General features: G+C 51.2%; 2 protein-coding genes across 2 annotated transcripts; both read right to left on the reverse strand.

Moving 5' to 3' along the window:
• Positions 1-139: 139 nt before the first annotated feature.
• Positions 140-3,150, reverse strand: GOLPH3L (golgi phosphoprotein 3 like). Its single transcript, XM_065751617.1, has 5 exons — positions 3,115-3,150; positions 2,845-3,012; positions 1,319-1,450; positions 1,048-1,162; positions 140-779 (listed from the first exon to the last, which is right to left on the reverse strand). Exons 2-5 carry the CDS (start codon positions 3,004-3,006, stop codon positions 352-354), a joined length of 837 nt encoding a protein of 278 aa, XP_065607689.1. The 5' UTR covers positions 3,007-3,012; positions 3,115-3,150; the 3' UTR covers positions 140-351.
• A 548-nt stretch (positions 3,151-3,698) lies between these two features.
• Positions 3,699-10,904, reverse strand: HORMAD1 (HORMA domain containing 1). The gene is made up of 14 exons (XM_065751626.1): positions 10,787-10,904; positions 9,559-9,813; positions 8,914-9,132; positions 8,541-8,604; positions 8,185-8,221; positions 7,802-7,822; positions 7,674-7,700; positions 7,328-7,395; positions 6,929-7,080; positions 6,175-6,428; positions 5,766-5,823; positions 5,444-5,520; positions 4,773-4,856; positions 3,699-4,306 (listed from the first exon to the last, which is right to left on the reverse strand). The coding sequence occupies exons 1-14, from the start codon at positions 10,902-10,904 to the stop codon at positions 4,226-4,228; spliced, it is 1,515 nt and encodes a 504-aa protein (XP_065607698.1). The 3' UTR covers positions 3,699-4,225.
• Positions 10,905-11,545: the final 641 nt, after the last annotated feature.

Raw genomic sequence — 11,545 nt, forward strand, 5'->3', positions numbered from 1 at the left:
GGAAGGAGGGGTTGAGCCGTCATGAGGGCAGCGCACGCCGGGAGCTAGTGCAGGACGCAAAGGAGCACATTCACAGCGCATGCGAGGTGGGGGGTGGGGAGGGGCGGGAGACGAGCGAGGAAAGAAGAAAAAAGTAATTAAAAAAAATCACTATAAACTTTTCCCTTCCCCTCTGACACAGTGACACTTAAGCTGCCCCCGGCATCCACAGCCCCAAAGGCACCGAGTCCTGATCCCAATATAGCGGGGAGAAGGGGGGAGGCTCCTCACACAGCCCCCATCCCCGAGGGGCTTCAGGGCCACGCACGGGCCCACAGCCCTCTGTCACCTCCCCTGGCCCTGCTGCAGGACCTAGGCCCTGCTGAAGGCCGCCAGCACGGCCCAGATCAGCTCCGTCCCTCTGCCCTGGGCCGCCTCCAGCTCCGGGTCGGCCTCCAGCACATCCCTGGCCCTGCTCATGGCCACCTCATAGCGTGCATCCTCCAGGCCGCCCAGGGCCTTCTCCAGCACGTCCGAGGCGTGGGCCAGCACCAGCAGCGCCAGCAACCTGCGCTCCACGCGGCGCACGTCCCCCGTCCAGCGCTCCAACACGCCGTCCTGCAGCTTCCTCAGCAGGCGCTGCTTCTCAGCGGCGTCACAGACGGGGTGGGTGGTCATGTCGAAGAGCAGGAAGCTCTGCTTCCCCGTGGTGAGGATCCCCTTCTCTACCAGGCTCTTGGCGACGCGCTCGCGCACGTTGCGTAGCTGATACTGCAGCTTGAAGGGGTTCCAGGTCTCTCCTGGGGAGAATCACAGAACCGTGGGATCACGGCACAGTCGGGTTGGAATGGATAAGTGGGATGGCTTTAAGCTAAAAGAGGGGAGATCCGCGTCAGGTGTGAGGAGGAAATTCATCCCAGAGGGCGGTGAGGTGCGATGTCCAGAGCAGGGTGGGTGCTCAGGGCCAAATGTCCCTGCTCAGGGTGGGGGAAGGGACAGGACTGTGTGTAAGGCACCTTCCAACCCAAACCCTTCCAGAGTCTGCGCTCTCCCTCTCCCTGCACCCACCTGTGAGCAGCTCTATCCACGTCTGCACCGTTTCCATGGACTCAGAGGCTTTGATGTGTCGGAGGGTCTCATCCAGGAGCACATCCCCAGTGGGAGCACCCGACTTCAGCAGCACCTGTGAGATGAAACCAGAAACAGCGTGAGGCCCAGACGTGGGCAGACCCACGAGACGTGCCACGGGTGGGGTGGCCGTGGGCAAAGCCACGAGCCAGAGCCATCCAGGGCAGCACGGGGAACCTGGGACCCACTGAACCACCCCCTCTGCCATCACCTTCCTGTCCAGCAGCCGCTTCTTCCTGGCTGTGAGTGGCTCCAGCTGGATGCGGCCCCGCAGCGCCAGCTCGATGAGGATGCCACCACGCAGACCCGGGGACAGGCAGTCGTTCCAGAAGGACGGGTAACCCTGCAAGCACGGGGACAAGCACGGAGCTGGGGGCAGGAGGGACGAGACACGGTCCTCCCCAACGCTGTGCCTCCAACATCCCACTCCAGCCAAGAACTTCTTCCAGCACTGAGCCCCCGTCACGCTGTGAGGAGCTCCAATGCCATCCTGCCCTGTCCCAGCTACAGTGCTGCCCCCCAGGACCAGGGCACTGACTCCCTCTCTCCTTGGCACTGGTGTAACTGGTAAATACCCCAGCGTGTCTGTTTACACAGTGCCTATGAATGCTGTGCTGTTCAGCACAGAGAACCGTGAAATAAAATTAAAATCTTTATTTGCTTTCTTCATTTCCTGGTGAGTAAAGACAAAGCAACTCTTGATGCTTGCACAACCTGCCCTGCTTCCTTCCATCATGGCAGATGCAAAGGGCTTTTTTTTTTTTGTCTCAGGTGGACTTAAGGAAGAAATTTCACAATAAAAAAGGGCACAGAGGCCAATTTGATTTGTTGGGTTGGAGGATGTATTCCCACCCTGAATTTCAGGGGGCTGAAATGAGGTCAAGTTGAAGCTCTTGGAGGCAGAATGGTCACAGACACTGCTGTGCATCCAGTTTTGCCTCCACGGAGAGTCTGGTACTTACAGAAATGGAATTAAACTGTGGGCTCATTGGATTTGCCTAAAAAATTGTCTGTTTTTTCACCAGTCAAACCATGAGCCCACAGGAGAGCTGGGGCAGTGTTGTGCACAGAGCACAGCTCGCTGCCAGGCCTCTGCTGCCCGATGGAGGAATGTGGGACAGGAAGGGAAAAAAAAACACAAAAAAGCAACCACCAAAACCAAAGCAAGTGTGTGAAAAGTCTTTCTTTCCCCCCCTCCCCCTTATCTATTGTGCTCACTTCATTTCCTGCTGGCCAAAGATCCATACCCAGGAGCACACAAACCACACTGAGAATGTTTAACGTAGCCCAGGGAGAACGCAAACCACACCACACTCCCATGCTGCCCTCAAATATTTGCTCCAAGGTTCCTGCACAGCGTTCTGCTCTCCTGTGCCTCCTGCTCAGCCCGTGAGCCCTTTGCCTACCCCAGCTCCCCACGCAGGGCAGCCACAGCCCACAGCTGCAGGCTGAGAGCACAAAGCGAGCGGCCCGAGCTGGGCGCCGTGCAGAGAGCACCCCCAGATAAAGAACTGCAAAGCTCGGGAACCCCCAGAATAAGTGCTCCGCAAATAGCAATACCACAGAATTGCCCACCTACCCCCAGGGCAGGGCTTGTGTGCAGCCCTCAGCTGCCCCACTGAGCCCCACAGCTCCCTCTGGGCCACCAATGGGGTGCTTGGGGGGTGTTGGAGCTGGGGAGGGCTCAGGGAACTCGCAGAAGCCCTTCAGCTGCTGCTGGCCTGCAGCCTCGCTCACCTCCTTGTCCTGCAGCCCCAGGAGCAGCACCTCCTCCATCAGCGTGAGGCGGGGGGCTTTGGAGTTGTCAGAGTCATCGTCAGGCAGCTCCCTGTCCGCAGATGCGTCCTCACTCTCGGTCTTCTTGTCCCCACGCCATCCCCGACGCGTGAGCGTCGTCATCCCCACCTGGGGTTGAAAGAACAGAGGTGCAAAGGGGAGGGGTACAAGACCCCCCCCCCACCACCACCCGAACCGCGGCCTCTGGGGAGGACAGGGGACGCTCAGCACCTCTTACTCGGAGCTCTCAGCTCACCTGGCCCGGGGGCGGCTGCGGAGCCGGCACAGCAGGGAGCGGCCACTGCCACGCGGTGACGTGTTGATTCAGACGACTGCACCTCCAGGAAGGGAACCAGGAATCGGAGCCACCACCGGCACTCCCCCCCCCCCCACACCCCGAGGGCTTCCGGGCCTGGGGGGCTCACGGTCCTGGGTCGGGTTTTGCACCCCCGCAGCTGCCACCAACCCCTCACACTCACACCAGGACCACCCCACGTCCGTGTCACCACTGCTCAGCAGAGAGAAGCAGCGGGAGCACCGGGCGTTTTTGTGACCCCAGATGGGGTCAGACCCCACGCAGATGAGGACAGAATCTGAGCCAAACCACCTCCAACAGTCCCCGAGTTTTATTAACGCCGCTGAATGCGCCCCGGCCAAAGTGTAAAAGAAAGATGGAAACAAAGTGTTGAATAACATCATTTTAATAATCATAAAACTGGGCAAATTCAAACGCGACAAGAAATGTTCAGCTATCCGCACCAAAACAGAGCAGCAGCACTGAGCAACACAGGGACAGCTTCACTCCAGTTCTTCTACAGTACATCAAAAATTAACCATTAACTGTTCCAGCTCCTGCAATTAATTTCACCAGAACACAACGTTTCTTTGTCAAAGCATCTCACACTGCTCTAACAGCTGCCTGCAATTACTGATACACAGCCATCCACCCGCCTGCATCTGGAATGAAATATGTAATTAACGGACTGAAGAAGCCCTGTACTTTGGTCTGGAAGAAATGCAAAGCATCAGACACCTCCAACCATTCCAGCTCTGCTTGTTTCACAGGAAAAGTAAAAACTGTAACACCAGAAACTCCGTCAGAATTGGAGCAGCACTCTGTCTGTCCTTCCTGACAGGGATGCGACCTCCCATAGAAACTCACTTCTGATTTCCTCATCTGGGCATCCTGACAAGACTTCCCGTCCTTAAATCCACTGCACTATGACTACCAATAGAACAAGAGATCCCCAAAAGGCATTCAAATATTAATGTTCACACAAAGCAGCAAGAAGGAAGCGGCGGGGAGAAGCAGCCTGCGGGCAGACAGCAGGGAGATGGGTGTCTAGAACTGCTCCTTTGGCTGACTTATCTTCCTCCTTTTTGGCAGCACATCCTGACTGGATGAGAGCTCAGCCTGATAAATCTGCCAACACAACGGGAACTGCGTTACAGCGCCTGCAGCACACCGAGCTGAGCACCGACAGAACCACCCTGCAAGGATGTCCTGCACAGAGCACCGAGCACCAGAGAGAGGGGGGGACCTGGAGCCACCCCCAGAGGGCAGACTGCAGCAGACACCGCTTCTGCTCCGCCTGCAGGAGCAGAGGAACCCAGCTCCCTGCTGCCACATCTCCTCTCAGCAACGGATTCAGCCAGCAGGGAGCCTACATCTATTCTCAAGGAAATATCAATCCATCTTAATGAACTCTTCCTCACCCTGTGCTCAGCTTTTAACTCTTTGCAACAGACTCGGTTTGACACTGAGGATCAGAACGTGCTGAAGTTAATCCATCAAGGCAACAAGAGTTTCACTCCTCCAGCAAGAAGTGTAGGAAAGCCAACAGCTTTATTCACTGGAACACCCCTGAGAAACACAAACTGATACTCACAGCATAGGCTTGGAATAACTTCCCACTTCTCGTCCTGCTCTCTGACACATTAAGCTCAGATGTCTTCCTTGCCAAATGATCGACCTAAAGAAAACAATCAGAGAATAAACAAGTAGAAAGAACAGTGAAAGAACAACCAGGCAGAGCACAGAGGCCACAGCTTCAGTGCTGTCAGTGCAAAGCACTGCAGAAAACTCAGTGCTGTGGGGCTGTCCTGCTTTAAGAACCTTCAGCACCTGTGTTTGAAGCAGAACTCCACACTGAAGTTGTGTCTTCTCATTTTTAGGGAGCACAGCCTGAGTTTTAAGCCTGAACGATAAGCTGGCATCGTTAAGTTTTAATCGAGTTTTGATTGGTCAGAACTGGCAGAGAAAATTCTGCCAGGCAGAGCATTTTGTGGTGGTTTGTAAATGCAAAGTTACTTTCCCATTCAGGTCATGTTTGGGCTGGAAACTCAGCAGAGCAGCAGCTCTCTGCTATGCATTGTGACTGCTTTAGAATAAAACCACACTGAAAATTGTGTTTTATTGGTTAAAATACCAATTGCTGCAAATTAACAGGGAGCAGATCACTGATTCATCACTTGAGACAACTCAAGGAGTAAAACTGGAGGAGAGCAGCCCCACAAAGGCTCCAGCAAAGCTCTGGATGGCAGCGAGCAGCTTTCATACCTGAGGGTTGGAAATGTATTGACTCCCATTCTCTCCAGTCTCTGGAATTCCATCCTTTCCACATGGAAAATTGTCCTCTGCAGGAAAGCAAAGTAAAGCTGTGACTCTGTGCATACCACTGCAGTGCTCTGCCACGAGGGGAGAAGCATGCACCACAACTACAGAGAGCAGGCATGTCCTCCTGCTTCCAATCCACGCATCAGCACAAACTGCTTCAAGATTACTGCTTTTCTGCAGTGGAAAATAAGCGAAGGATTGCAGGATGACAGCAGCATTTTTTCAGACAACCTCATAAATAGAAACAAAAAGATGTGAGTTCTACCTTGGGCTTCTGCTGTGTGATCATCATCTCCTGCTTTGTTACCCAACGCAGCATCTTCCTAGAATGAGAAAGATGCCCTTAACCTACTGCAGACATAAGGAAAGAGCTCATAGGAGTCAGGTTTTCTTAGATGGATTCTATGTGAAACAAAATGTATTTATCAAGATATTGAATCTGGTGTGTAGAGCCCAGCACAGCTTTACTTCTCCATCAGTGCAAGCAGGCACACATGGAATTCAATTACAGAAGAACATCTGTCCAAAATAATCGTGATACTAAAAAAAACGTGAGCATGTATCATCTTCATTGAAGTTATACAGAAATACCTCATTCCTTATTAATAATGTAACACCATACAGATGCGGAAGAATTAATGGTTCCTTCCTATAGTATAGATCTGAGCTCTTACCTTCACGTGCTGGCTTTCTTCTGCTTCATCCCCAGCCACCATGAGCACGGGCAGGGGCAGATCAGGCCCTCTTTGCTTCAGAATGCCTTCATCACAGTTTTCCATCCTCTGTTTGTCAGTTGTGATTTTCACTTTCAGCATGTGGAAAGGCGTTGGCACTTCACCCATGTTCAGATACATCGGCTCTCCCTCAAATATCATCCCCTCACATTCACCCTCCTTAAAGCCAGGGGGCTGATATTCAGGAGGTGTAACTGCAGGAGAAAACCAGCTCAGCTTAAGGGTTAAGAGACTCTTCTTGCCTTAAATATAAAGCTGCTTTAAAAAATAATGCATGTGGAAGAGATTATTAATATTCCATCCGTACTGAAGAAGTTCTTTCCCTTTATAATAGGGAAAACCAAAACTGTTTCAAACAGTTTACACAGGTAAGCAGGTGAGCTAGAAATTCCTCTAAAAACTACAAAGCAGCAGCTACTGTCTGACATTCAGAGCAGCACCAGACTGCGAGTGCATCACTTCCCAATGTACTCAGCTAACTCCATCCGTCCTCAAACCACTCATCCAATGAAACCAGCTGTGTTCCTGCTGTGAGAGCAGAGATCAGCACCCCCTGCACTTTAGGAACTGTCCTGAGAGATAACCTGACATGTGAAAAGAAATCCCAGTGAAGATTATACATGAAATGATTTCTTTTAATTGCTCTCAGGTGCCCGAGCACAGCGGGTGAGTCAAGGTGATGGGGAAACACTACCTTCATCGTAGTAGAAGAGCTTCATCGTCAGGCAGACGTTGCTTGGCAGCGGACCCAAGTTCTGCATGAGGACGTAGATCTTGCGGATGAGGAGGATGCTTGCCTTCTTGGTGTCTGCACAGCTGATGGGGGAATCGCTCTGTCTGTTCTTACTGCACACAAACAAAACATTCAGCTTTCAGGCAGACCAAAGGGCTTCTGCTTTAAAACACACACCTGACCCGTGGCCTGCGTGAGTTAAAACGCTTAAAATTATTCGTTGTGCTTTAAAAGTAAGTCTGACTAATAGAGCGTGATAATTAATTAGCCTTACTATCTAGAATGAAAGATCAAAGAGAAAACATGGAGTTTTCTCATTCTGGTAAAGCTCCTGGGCAGGACAGGGCAGGGTGACAATACCTGCTGAAATTCAGGACTGGTCCATTGGGGGTGTACTTGAATTTGAAGTGGTAACATTCCGTAATTGTCTGCAAACAAACGTGGTAATTATTGCATTATCAGTTGTCCTGGAAGTGAGTAGTGCTGCTGCTCCTACCCGGGCCCCCACTAACCTTTATTTACACCACACGATCACAGCTCTTAACTCTTGTCCAATGCATTGAACATAGCATTAGAACCCTTAACAGTGTTCACACACACACAGACACAAAGTGCCAGGCATCACCAGGATGAATTCATGTGAAAGAGACCCAAAGTTTTTAGACTGAAGCCCTCTACCCAAACGTTATTGCTCTACCAGGTTTACCTGAGGATCATCTGGATGGGTGTAGACCTGTAGGTTCAAAAGTAAGGACAGTGAACACATCATGATGTGTACACACAGCTGAGCACCGACCTTTCAACACGAGGGCCTTACTCTTTGATCACACTTACCGCAAGGACAACCATTCTCAGCTGTGAGGAGCAAAGAGAACAATGTCAGATGTACTTCACAGCCCATTTCTGCTCTGCTAGCTGTCTTTCTTCAGCTCTCAAAACCAATTATCAATTCTGACCACCCTAGGCCTACTTGAAGCAATCAAGCTCCTCGTATGTTAAGCTCACCTCTTTGAGAAAAGATTTATTTGGCTTCAAGAGATCCAGCATATGAGTATTATCCCAAACTGCCCCCACACCCAGATTTGAGCTGTTTCAGTGCACCAAAGAGCAGTTATCCTTTAAACAGAAACTCCTCCAACTGCAGTGCCAAGCAGTGGAACGACATGAATGTATGTTTAAATGCACTTCAACCAGATGAGGAAGACTGGAAAACTTACGTATTTCCTCTGCAAGGCATCGTAGCATCCCAACATCCTGCAAAAAGCAAACAGCATTGCCCAGCTAGTCCTAATTCCTATCAGCTTCACTTCCAAGGACACTCTGCAAATACACTTTGTTCTCTGAAATACATTCAACCCTCAGGGATTCTCTGTGGTGTGTACATGATGCTTATAATGGATTAAAGCATGTCAAGAGCTTATTCACAACCAGACAGTAAAGACGGGGTGCTAAGAACACAGCCCGAGCACATCTCATTTCCACAAGGTGAAGTTTTCTTTACAGCTGCTGACTGGGAAGCTGCCTTTCAGGATTCACACACTACAACTGCTGTGTGAGCATGTGGGCAACGTACCATTTCACCAGCTGAGTGGAGCCGGGGCAGTTTTTGTCTTCCCTCAAGATTTTGACGCAGAGATCTGAAAATAGAATGAAAAAAATATAAAAAAAATCATCTTCAAGGATAAAAACAACAGCACTGAAAGTGAAGTTCATTCTTCAGCACCTCTGTTAAATGTAGATTACAGTGTAAGTGCTCTAATGGATGCATCAGCATCACTGCTGTCTGTAAGAGCATCCATTAATGACTATATTAGTGAAGTGTCAGCAGGGTCACAGGAAATAGCTACTGCCTTTAATTAAATGGACAAAGTGGCCCAAAGAACAAACTCAGCAACAACCCTGTGCCCATGTGGTATGCAAAAAAAGCCCTGAGAACAGCCCGTTACCGTCCAGGTATCTCGTCCCATAGGCGCTTTCAGGGAAGATCCCTCTCAGGTACGTAATGCAGGACACGGCCACGGCCAGGAGCCGCTTCACCAGCGTCAGGGACTGCTGCTCCGTGCTTATCTTATTAGGGAACACAACTGCACTCTGCAGCAGAGAAATGGGGCATCTTTCAACACCAAACCTGCTCGCATTGCAGCCGGCTCTGCTGTCACCGACGGCTTTAATTCAATTGGTGTGACATGCAGAGCCTACAAAGCCACGCGGGTTCATAGCATCACTGGGGCTGGAAAAGCTCTCTAAGATCACCCCAAATCAATGGGCACCACTGCCCAGCGCTGTGGGTGGAGATGCCCGTGGCCACAGATGGGTGGGCACTCCTTTACCCATCTTTTCCAGCCTCAATGATTCTGTGAAGGCCCCTCTGTCTTTAACCCCCGTGGTACAACGTTCTCAAGACATCGCTCATTCACACCGAGCTCACCACAGCCCCCCACACCTTCCAACCCATCTAGCTGCTGAGCGCCTCTATTCGCAGCACAGGACAACAACGAGCCCCACATTGACACCGCACGCAGCTGACAACGCAGCCGCCTGCGGCTCCTCAGCGAAGATTCGCCATTTTCGCCCTAAGCCAGAAGCCGTACCACGCAGCTCTTCGGCCTCTGAGCGGTCGCCATCGTTCTCCTTCAGCACCGCCGCACGGCGCGCTGAGGTAACGCGGCCGAAGGGCCGTGTGCAGAGGGTGGGGGGCGCGGCGCTTTGCGCGCGGCACGCGGCGCTTCGTGCCGTGTGCAAAGCGGTGTGGGGACTGCGTAGTTTCCCGCCAACGCTGTCCCAAATGGCGTTGAGGTGTTTTGGCCTCGAGCCGGGAGAGCTCTGAAGAGGAATCAAGTTATGAACTTTGGGGAGAAAAACCCGTTACCGGTGTTATAAATGCATTCCAATAATTGACAGGAACAAGTCCAATTAGACTGAACACAATTTATTGAGCAAGTGACAGTAAGCAAAACGGGTGGCCGACGAGTCTTCTTGGCTCACCAAAGAGAAAAACGAATACCTATTTAAAGCTATAGCACATGCACATTCATTACATTCCAAACCATACAGGGGATTAAACCTAAGGGTCAATTTTAACACATCTGGCCCGACAGATAAATCAGCAGGGAGTAGCACCTTTGGCGCTATGTGGTCCTTTCTGGTGATTAGTTTCTCCAAGCCGTACCCCGAAAAAGACTCCTTGCCCCTTTTTCTGCTTATCTTTACAACCAGAAACAGTCCCTAAGGCGCCGCGACAACTTGAGATGATTTGCAGTTGTCTGTGCTGCAGAGGAGCTGTTCTCGTGATGCAGTAAATTCCCTGAAGCCCTCTCCTTCAGGTGGTCTTTGGGATGAAGGCTGTTTCTGATTCATCCCTCGGTGCATTCCAGGCCAGTCTTCCAAGGTCTGTGTTAGAGATGCTTATCTTTCACCCCTTGGTGTGAGGAATGCGCTTTCTTTGAACAAACAGGGCCTGTCGCTTATGACAGACGGTGTTTTGTGTTTTTTTTATTGCTGCCGGGGCTGCATTTCCCTCTTTGAGCGATTGAAATTGACTGAGAGGGAGAGCTGTGGCTCCTGAGAAAAGCATTGAGCGGCCACCAGTGATCGGTGGCTTTTCCTTGATAAAAAATACACAGAGAGGGGAAGAAGGAACAAGCAAACCCCATCACTATGTGTGCAGTCATGTAAGGTTTAATGTAAGCTGCGAACAAAGCTGGGTTCTGTCAGCACAAATTAACACAATAAGTGATAAAGCCCCAACGTGGGATCACAGAGTCACAGGAACCTGCAGGGATTGCATGTGAAAGGTTCACCGGAGCAATGCAGACTTACGGAGGCTTAAGGAGACACATCTTCGTGGACACCGAGCGGCTTTCAGCTCCTTCTGAAGCCTGGGGAGCTGCAGCTTCTGCTCAGTCTTGCTTTCCTTTGCTGTTGTCTGACGCTGCATCGGTCACTGTATTGCAGTTGTGGAGCTGAAAGGCAGCACGGGCTGATAAAACAAGTGGAACCGTTTTAGATACGAGACAAGCTTTCTGGAAGTATTACAGCCTCTAACAATTGATGCAAGATCCACCAGAAGAAAGCATTCTAAGAAACAGATGATCAAAGAGTTTGTCTGGTTTGTTTACCTGTGTGAACGTGGCCAGGGTCTGACTCCCCTGCTTGGCCGGCTCTGCTCTCCACCACGCGCTCCCCTCTTGGTCCATACTCCTTTCTGAACGTGGCTTCCAGCCCCGGGGAATGGGATGTGGCTGTGGCTAAACGTGAGGTGCAGTAGTGAGCATTGGTCAGGAATGGCAGTGGGTGTGCAAGACACCACGGTTTGCGTTGACGCAGCGTTGTTGCTTACCACTACAGAATGCAAGTAGTCCTGAACATAGAACGAATGCTTCTTGAGTTCGTTGGTGGTGTTGTTTTCAGCTGTTGGACTAGATGCCTCTTGTGGGTCCGTTCCAGCTCAGAGTATTCTGCGTCCACGCTTTCTCGGTCAGAACGGCTCAGATCTCATGAGCTGATGATGAACCACAAAGTCCTGCACTCGTGTTTGTCAGGGAAGACCTTGAGGTGGCCTCTTCCCTGAGTCCTGGA

This window comes from Cyrtonyx montezumae, unplaced genomic scaffold, assembly GCF_038088225.1.
Source record: "Cyrtonyx montezumae isolate F1298 unplaced genomic scaffold, pur_monq_1.0 scaffold_76, whole genome shotgun sequence".
In the NCBI taxonomy this organism is placed as follows: Eukaryota; Metazoa; Chordata; class Aves; order Galliformes; family Odontophoridae; genus Cyrtonyx; species Cyrtonyx montezumae.

Coding starts and splice junctions, on each gene's coding strand:
- GOLPH3L (XM_065751617.1), bottom strand. CDS start 3,006: ATGACGACGCTCACGCGTCGGGGATGGCGTGGGGACAAGAAGACCGAG. Junction 1,451..2,844: donor TGGGGCTGCAGGACAAGGAG/GTGAGCGAGGCT, acceptor CCGTGCTTGCAG/GGTTACCCGTCCTTCTGGAA. Junction 1,163..1,318: donor AGCGGCTGCTGGACAGGAAG/GTGATGGCAGAG, acceptor TTCATCTCACAG/GTGCTGCTGAAGTCGGGTGC.
- HORMAD1 (XM_065751626.1), bottom strand. CDS start 10,904: ATGCAGCGTCAGACAACAGCAAAGGAAAGCAAGACTGAGCAGAAGCTG. Junction 7,701..7,801: donor TGAGAATGGTTGTCCTTGCG/GTAAGTGTGATC, acceptor TTGAACCTACAG/GTCTACACCCATCCAGATGA. Junction 5,824..6,174: donor AAGAAAGCCAGCACGTGAAG/GTAAGAGCTCAG, acceptor TTCTCATTCTAG/GAAGATGCTGCGTTGGGTAA.